This window comes from Ptychodera flava, chromosome 17 (assembly GCF_041260155.1).
Source record: "Ptychodera flava strain L36383 chromosome 17, AS_Pfla_20210202, whole genome shotgun sequence".
Classification (NCBI taxonomy): domain Eukaryota; kingdom Metazoa; phylum Hemichordata; class Enteropneusta; family Ptychoderidae; genus Ptychodera; species Ptychodera flava.
Genome location: NC_091944.1, coordinates 9,180,629 through 9,199,772, shown reverse-complemented (window position 1 = coordinate 9,199,772; position 19,144 = coordinate 9,180,629). Strand labels below are relative to the sequence as shown.

The 19,144-nt window shown below is 36.1% G+C and overlaps 1 protein-coding gene across 4 annotated transcripts in view; it reads right to left on the bottom strand.

The window, feature by feature from the left end:
- LOC139115338 (PAS domain-containing serine/threonine-protein kinase-like) overlaps positions 1-19,144 on the bottom strand; it is an 84,330-nt gene that overhangs the window by 23,915 nt on the left and 41,271 nt on the right. For all 4 annotated transcript variants that reach the window (XM_070677367.1, XM_070677366.1, XM_070677368.1 and 1 more), the window contains 5 exons: positions 11,157-11,269; positions 10,234-10,385; positions 5,800-6,005; positions 1,454-1,624; positions 724-864 (listed from right to left, as the gene is read on the bottom strand). In XM_070677367.1, coding sequence (XP_070533468.1) covers positions 724-864; positions 1,454-1,624; positions 5,800-6,005; positions 10,234-10,385; positions 11,157-11,269 — 783 coding nt within the window. The remainder of the gene's footprint in view (positions 1-723; positions 865-1,453; positions 1,625-5,799; positions 6,006-10,233; positions 10,386-11,156; positions 11,270-19,144) is intronic.

The window sequence follows — 19,144 nt, the reverse complement described above, 5'->3', positions numbered from 1 at the left end:
TCCTAAATTTCCTCCAAGTAATGCTAGGGTGTATCGACCAAAGAGGTTGACAGCATGCGATCAAAGAGCTTGATAGAACAAGGACTTGCCAACACCAATCTGGATTGTAAAGAAGACAGCTGCTGCTTAAAATTACTGCCTACTATTAGTTGTCAGTCAAACTCATGACGGTAAAAATGCCTGTGATACAATCTGGAAGGTAGCTCATGAGATTCACGGACATCCCTGTTTCGAATGGTATAGCACTGAAGTGTGGGGATATATGATTGGCTACTGACAGCCCATTTGAAAATGTATGATAATGTGTATCAATTACACAATCTATGATTGGCTACTGACAGCCCATTTGAAAATGTATGATAATGTGTATCAATTACACAATCTATGATTGGCTACTGACAGCCCATTTGAAAATGTATGATAATGTGTATCAATTACACAATCTATGATTGGCTACTGACAGTCCATTTGAAAATGTATGATAATGTGTATCAATTACACAATCTTTGATTGGCTACTGACAGCCCATTTGAAAATGTATGATAATGTGTGTCAATTACACAATCTACTGACCTGTGCTGCCAAGTGATGTTTTCAGAGAGGGTCAACACCTGAATAAACTAGGCTTGGCTGGCAAAGATGATCAGGTTTTATAAATGTATACAAAGCAAATCATGCCTTCACCCATATACTGAGCACAGAGATTTCCAAAGCGTGACTTACGTCAGAGTCAAAGGTCACAGTGGCCGTGGTTCTCTCAACTGGCTCAATCACGGCAAGACATTTTGGATTGTCATCCTTCGTCAGTTTCTTCATCCACAGAGACACCGGAATGACAAGTCCAGTGGAGTCTTTTGCTTCCATCTGGAATGAGAAAGTATCATTTTTGAAATCTCTACAACTTTTTATTTCATTTTGTGTTGTATCAAATTTAAAGTGCATGTCAGTCGTCTTAAAGGTTAGATTAACACAATTTTGCTTTCCCAGGAAAAAATATTACCAACAGCTGCCCACAATGATTAGATTCTGACCGAAATCATATCCTTGTATACCGGTATGTATATTGTGTTGTTTATGTATAACATTCAAAAAGATGTACACTTCTTGTAATAGATGCTTAGACTGTGAAAGCATCAAAACAGAACCACCAATAAACAGCCACCAGTCATATTATCAGTGCAAATAAAACCCCACAAATAAACGAGCAAACGAACAAAACAAAAATAATGGTAAAAATTAAAGTAAAGAAATAAACAAACCCATAAATAACGAATAAATAACTAAATAAATAAACAAACGTGAATCATGGTTGGTTATTCTTTGAAATTTGAAGGCAATAAATGTACATGTACAGCATGTGTACCGGTAGTAGCTGTTGATATTTTTCAGTCACAAGTCATGGCCTGCAGCCATATTGGATCATACTGCAAAACAAATCAAGAGGAAGACATACCACTTTGCCTGAGACAACCACCACTTCTCCAGATGGTTCCAGATGGGTTTCCATCAACGCCTCCTGTTTCTTCTGATTGGGAATGGACAGTAACTCAGATAGCTTGACGCCAACCAGTTCTTCAGCTTTGTAACTGAACAGCTCACATGCCATATCATTGGCTACCAAGATCTGTAACACAGAGTAGGTGGCATGCAATATAGAACAAGTCATCGTTGATGACACAGTCCCCACTTGTTAATGGGTACTTTGATTACATGTCCTAAGAGGATAGAGTCCTCTTCATTAATTAGATCTGTGATAAAAATACTTTGATACAGATGGCGCTCAATGGCCAAGAATGAGTTCCATGGTGATGAAAACATAAAACCAATGTAGGCCACCATCCTAAAGTTCATAAAATGAGTCAACTAGGAATTAATCAACAGGATGTTGCAAGACATTTTTGCATACAATTCTAACACTTGACAGATTATCACTGGTACCATATTTCATAAAGTTTGATGCAGTATTTACAACACTATGAGATCAACATCTGTATCAAGTTTCATCACATTTGACGCTGTATTAATTTGTGGCTATATCATCCTAATTAGGAAAGTTCATTACTTATGCAATTACAAATTAATTAAAATGACACTGATGTTCAATGTTCAATGTTAAAGCAATGTGACCTTAACATCAGTATAAAGTTTCATGAATTTGATGCAGTACGTATTTCTTGACATATAAGCCTACTTACGAAACTTCAATAATTGACATGTTGCTGCTACATGACGTGAAACAATTGACGAGCATATGTATGAAATAGGTCAATGTCCTTGTACCAACTTTGAATGATACTGGTGGAAATATGTCTGAATTATGGCTCTGTACATCTGAAAATTGTAACAAAATCACCGCCATGCAGCGATATTTGATCTTACTGTTTAAAAAATCAACATGTATATGTATGACGTAAGTCAATGTACATGTACCAACTTTGAATAAGATCAGTTGAGACTTGCCAGAGTTATGGCTCTCGACATGAAACAACCATAACAAAATTGCTACCATGTGGCCATATAGGACCATCTCGTGAAACCAATCGACATACATATGTATAAATAAGTCAATGTCCTTGTACCAACTTTGAATAAATTTGCTTGATACATGTCTGAGTTATGGTTCCGGACATGAAAAAATCGGAAAAAAATGGCCACACGGCGGCCATATTGGATTGTATCATAAAACAATCAATGTGCATATGTATGACATAGGTCAATGTCCTTGTACTAAGTTTGAATAAAATCTGTGAATAAAATAGTTGAGACATGCCCAAGTTTGGCTAAGGACACGAAAAAATTGTAACAAAATGGCTGCCATGCAGCCATATTGGATCATATCAAGAAACAAATTGACATACATATGTATGACATAGGTTAATGTCCTTGTACCAACTTTGAATAAAATCGGTTAAGATATGCCTTAGAGTAGTATGGCCCTTGACATGAAAAAATCGTAACAAATGGCCGCAAGGCAGCCATATTGGATCGTATCACATAACACATTGACATGCATATGTATGACATTAGTCAATCTCCTTTTACCAACTTTGAATAAAATCCGTCGAAACATGTCTGAGTTATTGCTCTGTACATGAAAACATCGTAATAAAATGGCTGCCTATCTAGCGGCCATATTGGATCGTATCACATAACAAATCGGCGTACATATGTAAGACATAGGTCAATGTCCTTGTACCAACTTCGAATAAAATCGGTTAAGATATGCCTGAGTTATGCCTCTGCATATGAAAAAATCGTAACAAAATGGCCACTTAGCAGCCATATTGGATCGTATCACAAAACAAATTGACATGCATATCTATGACATTGGTCAATGTCCTTGTACCAACTTTGAATAAAATCGGTTAAAACATGTCCGAGTTATGGCACTGTATATGAAAATATTGTAATAAAATGGCCACCTGGCGGCCATATTGGATCGTATCACAAAACAAATCAACATGCATATCTATGACATTGGTCAATGTCCTTGTACCAACGCTTGATAAAATCGGTTGCAACATGTCTGAGTTATGGCTCTGTACATGAAAAAATCGTAATAAAATGGCCGCCTGGCGGCCATATTGGATCGTATCACAAAACAAATTGATGTGCATATCTATGACATTGGTCAATGTCCTTGTACCAACTTTGAATAAAATCGGTTGAAACATGTCTGAGTTATGGCTCTGTACATGAAAAAATCGTAATAAAATGGCCGCCTGGCGGCCATATTGGATCGTATCACAAAACAAAATGACGTGCATATCTATGACATTGGTCAATGTCCTTGTACCAACTTTGAATAAAATCGGTTGAAACATGTCTGAGTTATGGCTCTGTACATGAAAAAATCGTAATAAAATGGCCGCCTGGCGGCCATATTGGATCGTATCACAAAACAAATTGATGTGCATCTGTATGACATATGAAGTAATCCTTGTACCAAGTTTGAATGAAATCGCTTCTTGCATCTCTGAGATATCTGCGTGAACGGACGGGCGCACGCACGGACGCACACACGCACGCACGCACGCACGCACGGACGCACACACGCACGGACATGACCAAACCTATAAGTCCCCCCGGACGGTGTCCGTGGGGACTAACAAGCAAGCTGATTCTAAACGACTTCACAGTGTCATTATTAAAATCACTGCATCAGTGCAGTACAGTTGTAACTGTAATTTCTACTTTTCAGTCACACGTCATGGCCTGCAGCCACATTGGATCATACTGCAAAACAAATCAAGAAGAAGACACACCGCTTTGGAACAATCAGGCTGATTCTAAACGACTTCACAGTGTCGTTATTAAAATCATTGCATCAGTGCAGTACAGTTGTAGCTGCAAATTTCTACTTTTCAGTCACACATCATGGCCTGCAGCCACATTGGATCATAGTGTAAAACAAATCAAGAAGAAGACACACCACTTTGGAACAATCAAGCTGATTCTAAACGGCTTCACAGTGTTATTATTAAAATCATTGCATCAGTGTAGTACAGCTGTAACTGCAAATTTCTACACAAAAGTCTACTTTGTTTGAATTTTATAAGCAAATGTACCAAGTCTATCTAGATCATTTTAAGAAGATGAGTGATTTTTACACAAATGTCAGTTACAACCTTCTTGCACTGATGTGATGAAATGTGCAAATACAAACATCTGTCTGAAATTCGTCTCAAGAAAATGAGAAATGAAGCACACACAGCTGAGGAAAATGGCACCTTGCTTCAAACTGTGTTTAAACAATAATCTATAGAAAACATTTAATTCACATATCAGGGGCTCTGACAAAAAGCTGTAGCAACAATCACTGACAGATGCAGGAGTGACAGAAGTCTGTCTGAATTTCTGCCATAAACAGCCAATGTCATTCACACAATGCTTTGTACACTGCTGTGCTTACAATCCTGATCCCATTACTTAATTTTTGTGACAAGTAGACCTGTTAGAAAGATCACTGCTCTCCCTTGGAAATACCGATATGTATAAAAGCCTTTAATGTATTAAAAAGCTTGCAAAATTGTTTGGTTTGCAAATGCTCTCCCGGTGAGAAAACAGCTCATGGTGATTTGTTTTGATCTTCCCAAAATCGATACCCAGGGAACTTCGAAGAAAATTACCACTCTCAAAATAGCTCAGTTCACTACCTCAATGACAAGTCAATGTTGATCGAAATTACATCATCCCTGGAATTTATGAGATGTTATTGATGCATTTGTAGCTATAGCAACTATGAAATCTGTGAGATAAGACTACAGCTAAGGCTGTATCATATTCATTCATCTATAATTAAGTTGTCATATTTCTGTATGATTCATATTCACAAGGGCGGGAAAGAAGATGGGTGTCCATATATTCATCATAGAGTTAGTACATTTTTGACAACAATTGAAGATAAATTAAATTCTTTGTTTTGGGCGCCCAGGCTTATAGGTTTTTTGAGATTTTCACCAAAAATCTATGATTTTGAACGGACTTTGCCACATAGCTTTCCTGCCTACAAATCTTAGTTTACAAATTTTATAAAATGTATTGAAACCACTTGCATGCTTGCAGGATGTCACACTGTAACGTAAATCATAGCATTGAAAAAGAAATTTCTGCGTGGATTCTTGAATAGACACTCAAATTACTTGGAAACAACCAAGTCAAGATAAAACTTGCTTGTGTAACATCTTCTGTTCACATTTTTTGAACTGCTTACCTTTCAGAATTTAAAGTGGATGCAAACAAAGAAATTTATTAGTCTGGCCTGAGATACAAATAAGCATACCTTCCTGTGGAACTCACCTTTGTGGATCTGGCTTCTATGGTGACTATGGCTTTGTTTGGATTGCGAACCGTTGTGGGAAATGCAACGCCAGTCTGGCCACCGCCGACGTAGTTATAGAACGACCATGACGCGCCCATGGAGAGGTTCAGATTCAGATCGGGAGAGGGTGCGAAGGATCCTTTGGAGTGTCCCGGCGCAAAACTGAAACTGTGCAACTCATCACCTGGAATTACAGTCAAACACTGCTTATCAACATCCTGAAATCATGTCCACTACCCACCACAGATTCTGATTGACCTTTGAAGGGAATTGGGTTTCCAGCTGAGAAACCTTGTTCCTGTAGTCATGTTTTTGATCAATAGTGGTAAACTGACTGTGTTTCATGGAATACTAGGAGACCTCTGTGCAAAATCTTTGTAAAAAGTAGACTTAGGTTACCCTAGATACGGACCCATAAATGTCAAAGTCATCAATTGCCTATTTCCTAGGTATCAACTATGGTAGATTTATAGAACTTTAGATTCTCTTACGCCAGGAGGAAAGAAAAAGAAGAAACAAAATCCAGACAGACTCTTTGACAAATCTGTTATTGTTCGTCTTTCCTTTCAAAAGTATATTTATACCCTTTATTCTTATTTCCATTCTCTGATTGTCCAGGGTCCTTGCAAATGTACTTTGTGGTGCATCACCTCTAGAGGGCGCCCACATACTTATCCAACCTCATGGCCAGACCTATTATGGCTTTAAGATTTTGCTGCCACAGACGATGCAGCCAAAAGAAAAGTCACATTCTGTCTGAGAATTCTAACCTATGCATTTGTCCAACACAAGAAAGCAATGACTATTTTTTGTAGGGAAAATTCAATTTCAAAAGCAATGGAAAATCGAATTGAAAAAAAGGTGAAAAAGGTTTCAAGATACCATGCTGATCACACATTAACATCTATTATTCATAGAGAAGATGAAAAATTTAAAAACATGGGCTGATTGTGAAAAAGATATGTCATCCATTTCTTTAATTTCTGAGTTACTGACTGATTCAAAACCAAAAGTCAGCGTAAAATTGTCCTAAATTCCATATTCACTGAATACTAGGTTGTCCATTGTGGGTGGAGGGACGGTGATTACGCATTCCCAAAAGCGTGAAAAAATTTACATATTGCATCACTGAAAATTAAAATCATTTTGATTTTGAAATGTTTTATATAAATGGCCAGCTCTTGAAATTCACTGCTCTTTTGTAATTGAATTAAGTTACAACACGAGTGATACAGGATTTAGCTCAGACACCTGTTGATCACAGCGACGCTGCTGCGTGGTTATCACAGTGACAAGGCCAGTATGGGGCAGTTGGTGAATAAATTTGGGGATGTGATCCAAATAGACATCACTCAAGAGATGGACACAAAAAAGCATGACGCATACACGGTTGTCCATGTTTGTCTATTTTTAAACTGCAACATGGTGAGTGAAGAGTATTCAGGGATGTAGAAATTTTGGTTACAGAGGGCAAAAATAAAAGTACAGGCGGTTACAAGTAGTGTTATGTGCACATATGGTTTGTGCAAAATGTCCTGATTTTTTACTAAACCTAAATTTTCACAGCGAGCAAATTTTAGCTTACAGCCGGTTGTTTTTGCCGGCTCCCGGTTATTTCCTACATCTCTGCACCTTATACTGTATGACAACTTATAAAATATTATGATGATTTCCTAAAGTTCACAAAACACTCAATAACATGATTAAGGTAAAGTGCGACGAATTCGGACGCGCACACGCTATAGAACGTTTCTGCGCAGATTTAACTCCAGCCTGCCGCAAATGGGTTATTTTGTAGCGCATGTATTTAACATCACCTGTCATTGTTGAAATTGCGCTTTTACCTAATTTTTTGACCCAGTCTCTTAGAAATACATGTGACCTATAACCTTCTCATATTTTGACCCCCTAAGAAGCTGATTTTTATTCAATATGAGCGAAAAATTAACATTTCTCTCCCATTTACATGGTGCATAGTACCCATTCACCTGGAGATATTGTAAAAAGTAGCGTGATGACACCCTTTTATTAAAAGTGTAAATTAAATGGTATTATGTCAGTATTTTATTCGCCAAGTTTGGTCAAAATGACACCATTCAAAGCGACAGGAAGAAAGTTCGAAAATTATGTAGTGATATTATTTCGATGTCGTCATTTTGTAATCGATACTTATATTAAAATTTCTTTACAAACATCATGAAAACTATACATTCGATAGATATGGATCTTAAGTCTTGGTATTTATTAAAATTAACTCATTTGCTAAGCGTTTTATAATTGCTTTCTTTAGTTTAAGTGAATTATATCATTTTTATTTATTTCTAATGACGCCCATTTTTTATTTCATTTTTGCACTTGCACAACTTCCAAGAATATTTGTGCAAAGTTTCAAGAAAATGACAACACAACCTAATTTTGACGTAATTCGTAGTACTTCACCTTAAGGCATGGCAGATATTGTACTGTTCACTCTCAATTTTAAGGTAGAATGCGCCTCGGGGACAGATATTCAGACTCTCAAACTTTTACAATTCTTTTCTGATTTATCACCAGTAGGAGCCCATTTTAAAGCTCTGTGTATGAGAAACATTTTCACTGTCTGAGCTTTTCGAAAATGTAAAATTTTATTTTTCTGTACAGAAACAACACAGGGATGCCAGCCATTTTGAATTTCAAATATCAATAAATCTTTGGTAATATATCTCTAACTTTCAAAAGTTTGCAAGGTGACCCTGAATTTTATTCTTGAATTTGAAGGAGAATGGTTGAAAGATTCCTTACGGAAAGTTTGAGCAAAAGTTTCAAGTCTCTTGAAATCGTAAAATTTGCCAAAAAGACGTTAAATTGTTTTTGACTGCACAGAAATTAATTTGGCCAAAAACCCCCCACCCCCAAACTTAAGCAATTAAGTTTTTTTTCAAACATCGATCTTTTGACGTCGCCCCTAAAAGTGCCTGTACTGAAGTGTGATGAAGAGTTCCTTGCCTTAATCTTGTTGTACAATATTCGGCATGCATGTACCAGTATTTCTTGTAAGCTGTATCAATTTATCTTTGAATGGATGTGGAACATGCTTGTTGCACAAGCTTATTTATGTCAGGAAGTACCAATCAATAAAAAAGATATGAAATATAGAACTGGATCCTTCAAGATAGACTGAACATTGTGCAATTTCAGGGATTCTTAAATTGTTCAATAAAGGCAAATATATTCTTTCAAGGAAAACATGTCTCAGTTTGATCAAACTTCTGAAATTGAGAAGTTTACCCTTTGCATCAAAATGTCATGGACTTCCCCCCTGGAGAAATCTATTACACAATCCTAGCAGCATGCTCAGTTCAGAAGGGGTCCCCCTAAGGATGAATAACAATGCATGTCATTTTGTGATTGTCTACAGTGTCCTTGATGATATCTACAATCGAGAAAATTTGATGAGTGTCACTGTGGAATGATCTTGAAATGGATTTCTCTGCAGAACTCTTGCTGCGTTTCTCAGAATATAATACATTTCTCACCTTGGGGATTGTATTGGTGAGGAGCGATAGCCTTACAATGAGAAACACTTCACGCATGTCATGACACTGTACAAAATTGCAAAATAAAACACCCAAACATAGAAAGATTGATTAGTTGTGTACTTCAGTGCAAGAAAATTACTGTTTTGTTTTGATACATATGCATGTTGCAGGATACTGTACGTTCGTTCAGAAAAAAATTTCAATTGATGATCGGCTAGTTAGATGAGCAAGGTAAAGTACTGGGACACAATTCATTGTGATTGTTGTATTGTATCTGGCACACGAGAGGACCAAAGTTTCCAAATCACACCATGCTTTTGCAAATCTCATTACTCAATCACTACTGTGTAATGTCTGTAGGATTCAATTAAACAATTTGCATAAACTTTGATATAAAAACTTCCTGGAGCAGTTCAGTACTTCTGAGAAACTACCGATAAAAAAACCCCATCCATTTACACGGTACATGTGAACCATCTAACCCTGAAGCACCATTGTTTCCAACATTAAGATTTACGAGCACTGCCCACGGCAAGTTTTTTATTAGTACCATTTGACTCGATAAAAACGAAATTCATTTTTTAATCTGGTGCATATGTCCATTCCTGCTAATGAAAACCTATTGATTATGTTTGTGCATGAGCCCATTTAGGCAAAATCTCCCCTCCCACCCCCACAGCTGTATTAATCTAACATCACTATTGTACATGGTAGGGGTTAAACCATGACACGGTAAACATTGGCAAAAGGGTAGGAACCTTATGTTGCACATCTACAGAAATTAAATAATTCAGAGGTTAGCAAGCCCCTCTGAAATTTGATATTTCTCTTTTCCATAAAATCAACAGTTCTTCAATATTTACTGTCTTCTGTACAAAAATTTCCAAAACCTACCTGTAAATTTTTCCAGCGTGCAGCCGAGCGGTTCAGATGGTTGTATTTCATCTTCCTTCTTGAATTTAGACTTATCGGGTTTAGGAAAGGACTGGTTGAGGTCAAATGACGTGTTGGCTGTTGTGCTGAGTCCTAGTTGTGCTGCTCTCTCTCTGAAAAGACACATACCATGTACAAGTCTCCTTGTTATGTATGTTCAAGACACGTGTTCACATGTACGCAGACACACTGTGGGCATCACTTTGTTATTATCCTACAAGATAATTCCTCACACCCACTGTTTGACTTGTATAATCACAACCTACAAAATATGTTATTACATGCCTCGTATATCGAACGTCGCGCGTTCCATAGAATTCAATGGTAACTCGTTGATGACATCGCAGGCCGCATAGTCGTCACTTGACTTAAAGTGAACCGGTACTATTTTCAACTTGACAAACTTTGCATTTAAAAATGTTGAAATTTCATGTTTTGCATCGGAAATCCGATTTTAAGAAAATTTTGCATAAAAAATTGATAAACCGCATAACAGTGGTTTAAATATATCAATGCGCCATTCGACGATGAAAATCATTCCATTTTCAACGGATTTTCGTCTATGATGGAAATAAAGCCCTTGATTATCATTTGCCAATAAACCTAAATATTTTGAGTGAAAACTGTGTAAGAGAGGTGTGTAGTAAAAACATTTACAGCCCAAACAAGGGAATACGTACCCTCCAGCATTTACATGGTGTTAGCCCTTTGCTTTCCATGGAAATTTTTATCAAGTTGGTCAATTTGCACATACATGTAGGAAAAGCTGATAGATAACCTGCCCCTTTAAAAGCAAATTAATTCAGTGTCGCCTTCACAAATATGCAAATGAGGACTAAAGAAAATTTGTGATGTCTAAATAAAATATTCTCCTAAGTTCTCACCTTTTTCCGGTCCTGATTCGATCAAGAGGAGAGGGATATGAGGGAGTTCCAAACTGCTCGCCTGTCCTCATCGTACCGCCCAGAGACTTGCTTAACGCTGGTATGCTGCGTCCCTAGAAAAAGAAAACAAAACCAGCTCGATCAGGATGGATTACACATAGACTTTGTCTCTGAAGTATCAAGGCTTTGCATATGACAGACAGATGATGGGTAGGGGGGGATGAGTATAAATAAAGTGTACATAATTGCTTCTTTGTCTGCTGTTACAGTGTTTCATCGCACATTCAAAATATCAAGCGACTTTGATAAGTTACTTTCACGGAAATTTTCGTTTTATAAATGTGCCTTTTGATATTCATACATGGAGGTAACATCAAATTCTAACAAGTTATTTATTTTTTAATGAAATCTGCTGTACACATTTATTTTTAGTAAGTGCTGTGTGGATATTTTGATTCCTATGAGGATATACCAAAATCCACTGGCATTGAGAAAATGGACAACAGCGAGTAAAATAAGAAGTTAACCCTAAATATGAGAATTTGCTCCAATGACTGCATTATGCAGATAGATAAATTTACTTTCAAATGAAGAAAATGGAGTTCAACTTCTGATTGGGTTTCAATGACACACCTGTAATTTCATAAAGTCTATAATTTTTCAAGGTATAGGAAAGAAATCTTGCTGACAATTTCAACACACTTACATTATATACCGGTACTATGAAGGAAATGAAAATGTTTATTTGACAGTCACTCTTACAACAGGCTCATGGAAGAATCCAACTTCTGGCCAAAAGGAAACAAATCATTCTGAATTTCACAACCCCTGGATGATATAATATAAACTCACAGTCTGATCCAATACTCTCTATTGTTTTAAAGAAACCAACTCTCTTGAATCGATATCAAACTGACAAATTATGTTTTGTCATGAGATGTGAGCCACTTGTCAAGTTATAGAAAAATCTTCCATTCTCTCATGGTGACTTGTTTGCGGTATATTTCTGATCCAGAGACTGTCAACGCCGGTGATTTTTGATCAGACATGCCAAATGAATCAAGGTACCAGGAGATGGTGTCAGTGAAAGGCAGAATTGTAAATCTTCCTTTCTCAAATCTTAAAATAATTGACCTCGGCAGGGATTGCTGAGAGTTATAGACACTGGAAGTTATCGCTGCCGAGAATTTCAGTGCAATCTTTGAAATCGCACAGCCTACGGACATTAAGAGCAATTAGGTGCTAATTTTATCAGTTAGAGTTGGCAGATCAGGATTGCCCTTCACAAGAACGCTACGGCAGCACGATAATGAATTATGCACAGTGATGAGATCTTCAATTGCCTCACTTTATTCGGGATTTTGTTGAATTTATCTTGACTTCATCAAGAACAGCTACTCATCAATCAGACATCTTGTGAGGGATAAGTAAACGTATGAAAAATGAGTGCAGCGGTTGTCATGGTAACACGACACAAAGTGTACGGGCAGAGCAGGCATTAATAATGATGGATGGATGACCCATGTCTTAGCTATTAAAATGAATGCAATTAATTTTTCAAGGAATGTGCAGGGTGATGATTTTACCTGAATGAGAGCATTGCCTGCAGGAATTCCGAAAGCGTACGACGTATAAGCCTGTTACCTTCGGACATTTTATGAAAATTAACACAACTTGAGTGATGAAACGATATGTTTGATCACATATGCTTCAGCCATGTTTACAGACAGTATAGATAGGGAAAGTGATAATTTTTTTTAAAGAAATATATATTATTACTATTATTATTAATACAATATAGTACAGTACACAATGGTATCTCTCAGAAACACATGCTATCAAGCAGACAGCAATTTCAGCAAACTGTTTATCAGGGTAAACCCATTGGTAGTGCAGCAGGGTAGTACTTCACATTTATCACACACTACCATAGATTGCATTCATGTAATATTACATCTGAACCGTATCAACACCAGTGGATTTTGTCATGTCATGATACAAGACCAATCGTCATTTATGTATTGCATATTAATTTACACGCATGCATAAAAAAACAAGTCTTTTAAAACTTGTCATCCTCGAAAATTAGTTTTGTCATTTTCATATTATTTGAGAGACTGTGGAGGGTATTATTGTTCAGAATCTTAAGACATCTTGAAAGAAACTGGTTCATGAAGACATCTTGAAAGAAACTGGTTCATGAATGCACATGTACTTTAACTTCTGCCATATTGACAGATAAAGCAGACACAGAACATGACAAAAGTTCACCTTTTTTCATTCAAATATTTACACCAACACAACGATTAGAATAGAAATAAAGTTGACCTTGATAAAACTTTTTTTAGAACTGAATTTTCAAAACAGTGCGCCTATTGTCACATCTTGAATGATCCCTGGGGATAAGTATGCAAGACACACCGTGTTAGGATTACAATGTATCCGTATCGCCATGGTGATCATTTCAAGTAAACCAACAAGCAGACTTTTATGACGCAGTTTAGTGTAAACTACAATAACATTTGGATTTGAGGTGTTTTGGAGTATATTAAGAATGGTTTCAGCCGACTGCACTTCTTCGGCATTCAGAACAGAAAAGTTACATGTATGCTTGACGTTCTTCAGATCTGACATAGACATTGAACCCATGCTAATAAAATAGTTTATTTTTCTTCAGTATTTTTCCCTTTCAAGGGTTAGTATTTGGATATTTCTGTACTGCTGAGAAAGACAAGATTCCTTCAAATGACTGTTTTGAAAATGCAAGGAACTGGACCAGATAGTATAATATAAAATTTTAATATTCAGAGTCTCGATATAAAAAATAATTTGTAACAATATACATGTTTTTATGCATACACAGCATGAACACAGTGTTGCAAAAATGGCCCACGGCACGGGAACGTAATTTGACCAACTAAAATGTTGAAATCCAGTATATAGTATTTCATTTAAAAGCAATATGCATACAAATAGCTCTTATCTCATGAACACTGTGGATTTTATGAGCAAAGGAAAAATCAATTTCTATCCGTACATTGTATGCCAATAAAATTGGTCCATGGGAATATCAGAAGCGTCTTTACAGAACAAAATGTGAGTCAAACAGACTGGCAACCAGAAATACATTCATCTGGTTGCCAGTCTGTTTGACTCATATTTTGTACTATCTTTATACCCTCTCTCTGTTCCCTTGCCTGTAGCATCTGTACCTGTAGTAAAACATGTCCCTACAGATACCTCTCTATCATGAATAGAGTTTGACGCCAAAAGTTCTCCTGTACAGAGATTTTACCAATCTACATCAAACACCTCTCTAGTACAGACACTAATCGGATACTCTCGGGTTTGAAAAACTAACATGTAACCATGTTGATATATATATATATATATATATATATATATATATATATATATATATATATATAATATATATATATATATATATATATATATATATATATATATATATATATATATATATATATATATATATATATTGAGATATTTGTGTTTGTGAAAAAGTATGAAAAAATAAATCTGCCAGTGTACAACGTATGTCATACGGTGTCATATACAGCTGTGAAATTCTGAGTAATATTCACACTAGTAAGACAACCAATATAAGACGGCATAAACTCAGGTTTTACTTCCCATGAAATAATTCACAAGCTCTCTGTCAGCACTGAAAGACTGGACATCATTATATACTTGTACATTAATTATTTATCGCATATACAATATCAGAAACGCGATACTTCATTAAATATTGATTTATGTCGGATTTTCATAACGTCTACTTTGTTTTTTCATTTAGCAGCTTCCAATTTAAAATGATTTGACGAACATGTTTCTCAATACGTAATGGCAAATGTCAGTCATCTGTGTAAGATCAACATGTCATTCAAAACATATGAGCAAAGTTCATGAGTTACAGGAAAGAAAAGTTAATAAAATATGGACTACCTAAACGTCAGTGTCAGGTGTCAGTTGCAAACTGGTATATCGCTAGATAAAACCTTAGCCACTGACAATCCATGAATAATTAACAGATGCTAAGCTGAATGAAGAAACGGATATACGTATACATACTTTATGAACTTCCAAAGCAATAAGTGATGTCATCAAGCTTCACCAAGAATCATAGACTGAACATTTAAGATACATGATTCTGGCAAGTGCACACCATACAGTACGTATGGTACATTGATGATGTATACAAATGTTTTTAACAATATGATGTAGGTGCTGCATGGATGGTTATGTCATATATCATAACATTTCCTCGCAATGTGCAGTGTCTGGGAAGCTTGTAGCTTACTAACTGGCTGAATATCACTGTGATCAATGGATCATTTCAAAACAGCCAATCAGCTGCACTATAGCCTTAGTTACAGACTCCCTAAGTTGCTGCAAATAATTACAATCCACCAATCAGCTTTGCTTTCCAAACCTCACAAAATTTGGCGTGGCTCACAGAGAAAAATTGTCTGATAATGCTACATTGACAAGTTCATCCAATCAGAATCTACTATGTTACATATTATGGAAATGAGTGACAGGAAAAGAGGTGGTATTTTTTGAGGATCTTTGGGCAAAGGAAACTTAAAGGAAATGTTTCTTGGAATTGCCGTTTTCAACTTAGTGTGAATTTTTTTTCATTAAAAACATTGTCAAAGAGATCATAAATGCTTCTGCAGTGTTGTTTTGCTCAGCACTTTATAATTTGTAAAGTGTTCTTGTTTTACTAAATTTATTACAAAGTAAGTGTAAACTTTGTTGTAATCCAATGATATATCTACTTGAAGTGACTTGCAGTAAAATAATTGGAGAAATTACTTCTTTGTAAATTTTACATGAGTAAGGAAAATGTCCTGCACTGCCGTTGTCTTGTCAAAAATATCTGAGAAACAAATAATTAATTTTGTCTGCCCTGAAACACGATTAGGCATATTTCTGATCTGAAAAACAATTTTGTTTTGCTTTTATGTGACCCACTGAGAACTGCTTTATTTTTCGCAAACTTGATTCAAGACTGTTGATGATATGGCAACTAACTTTCATGGAATAAGTGATCTGTAAAAGTTCTTTGAATTTTGAGATAAATTTGTAACAAGTATTTATAAGTGCTTGCTGCTGAAAAAAAATGCGGTTTGTTACTTAAAGTGTATAACAGACCATTCACATAAATTTCTGGATTTCATAATTCACTATCACTAAACTGAAAATACGGAAAAATTTTATACCAGTACATACTTTTATAATCTGTTTTTGACCAACTTCAATATTCTCCAAAATACACAGGTTACCTTTTGAACATTTTCCATGGCTGGCAATAGTAACAGATCAAAATTTCTAATGAAGAAATAAAAACATAAGATGCACTACAAATCTCACTTTACTTCAAAACCGAGTTTATTGAAAAGTGGATTTCATTAATATTTTGACATGTGCAGCTGGTACTTCCATTTTCTAGTCCACATTTGCATCGTCAAGTGGAGTGACGGCTCACCGAGGTGCACAAACTTGTTGAGATTTGTGAATCAAGTCGAGAGCTGGATAAGCCAGGCACACAATCCTTTTGAGATTTGTGGTAAGTGGTTTTCCGTGTACACGTCAACAACTGCTTATGAAGGTCAAGAACTCTCAAGAGTGACAAATGTATCTCATTCTGTCTTGCTTTTAATGACAGTTCTACTATCTGACGTTAGGGGACATTTTATGCTGAATTTCTGTGACTGAAGTGGTAGCTAATGCATAATATCATGGACACATGCTAACTACTTTGCAGAGTCAACTCAAGTTTCACGACTTTCATTTCATGATAGAAATACACTTGAATGCTCAGGGTATGTTATTGTCATTGCATTGGCTGCGAGAACAAATGCTGTGCTATTCAAAATGGATTATACAAAGCAACACACTTGTAGACTTTAAAACTGATATGTGTACTGCAGCGTAACTGCTGCACACAGTATTGATGGGTCAGGGGATATGGGTCAAGGGTCACCAGCAGTGGTGCTGGTATTCATATTTTCATTATATAATTTTCAGGCTATTTTGTTCAAACAAAACTCAATTTACCTTTATTCTACCAAATGAAAAAATAACTTTCATGATGTAAAAGACTGTAAAAGTCACCTCATTTTCCCTCCCTGCACTCTCTCTCTCTCTGTCTCTCTCTCTGTCTCTCTCTCTCTCTCATACCATAGTCTTTACACTGAAAGCTATCCTTACAATGTATTAGCGACTACTAGTACAACTAGGAAATTCCTTTTTAGCAAAGATTATCTGAGCCACATGACAACAAACCGGTGGAAATCACCCAGAGTATGTATGTGACAATGCTGATTGGTTTGTTTTTGTTCTGGGAGTGATTTGCCAAAAGTTATAGCATGTCTGGAAGTGTGCTTGTACTGCTGTAAAAGCTACACCATGGAGGCTTATATTTCATTTCCATTTGTAAATAATCCTTTAGCTTATGGCTATGTGGAGTTTGGATGACGAGACTCAGAAATCAAAGCTTGAGTTTCTGCAGACTGCTGTCACAATTATAAAAGATACATCTTCTATTGCCTTCATTTCTCTCTATTCTGCCAACTGACTTCCAATCATAATGCCAGAACTGAAAGGGAATCTGGTATATAAAGTGATGACCACAAAACAAATGCTCTGCAGTAAAGATTTCTATCAGTCACATCTCCATAAATCATCGATAAATCAAGACAGGAAAACAATTTGACAATTCCCATTGGTTGTTTTTCTATTCACGGTGCATTTTTTTTGATAAACGTAATGAGTAGAATATGCAATAAAGAGGAAACACTTATCACACACAACCATGGAAAGATCAGATTTTGTTACCGATATCCATCAATGCATCTTAAGATATGATTGATAACCATGTATATTGGCTATTATTTATCTATATATGCCTTTACATGTATGTAAATTACCTCTCAGCCTGCGGAGTTTAGGATGGCACAGCGCCAAAATCTTATTAGAACTAGACTTTAACAAGATGAAGTACTGATAAGTTAATGTATACAAGATATCAATAAGAAATACAGCACTTCTCTCAACAAGCTTTTACCAGTCCATCTTTGGAAAACACACATCAAAGATTAACAGATACAAAATCTAGGGTCTACAAAACTCTGCTTGTTTCTTGAAATTTAGGTTTGCGTCAAGTTATTTATGAAGGATTTTTTTCATGTATTTATGTGTCATCTAACCTGAAAAGTTTCCCGCTCTATAGATTAGCAAGACAACTTTTTTTTCTTCACGTTAAATACACAAATATACCGGTAAACGTGTTCATGGTACACAAATCTTTAAATAGGAATGGAGCTTTTACTCATATTTCTGAGTGCCTTTATAATATCCTCTCTTGAGACGTGTTCAATATTCTGTGTAAATGATGTAAAGACAGCTAGATGGAAGTGGCAGTGCTTTCTATCAACATTCTTGTTCTGCAAAATCAACAAGTCATTGACAATGACATAGTCCCCACTTGAAATAGGGGAGTATTAGTCTTGATGGGGCAGGTAAATATGGTCTTTAAGAAGTATCACTGGAGTGTATATGTTAAGATCTATTGGCACATAGGTCTATGTTGTTTTTCCCAATTTGAAACACATGAGGCATGTCTAAGTTATGGTTCTAAATCGGGAAAATAGATCAAATCTTTAGCTGTATTGGCCAGCCAAGAAATACATATGTGGATAATAAATGATGTCCAAGATGTGACATCTTAAGGTCTAATATCCTATCAAAATTGGATGGTATAGAACTTGTGGTTACTGAGTTATGCATATATATGTATAATCAAGGTAACAAGTCATCAAGGTCACGTGACATTTTGAAAAAAAAAATATATTGCTAATTAATCCCTATTTGCCAAAAATCAGAAATCTAGCTCGATTCGCTTGCCCAGAATTAGATATGTGCATAATCAATGAGGTAAAGCGTGTGTTGTCATAAGGTTG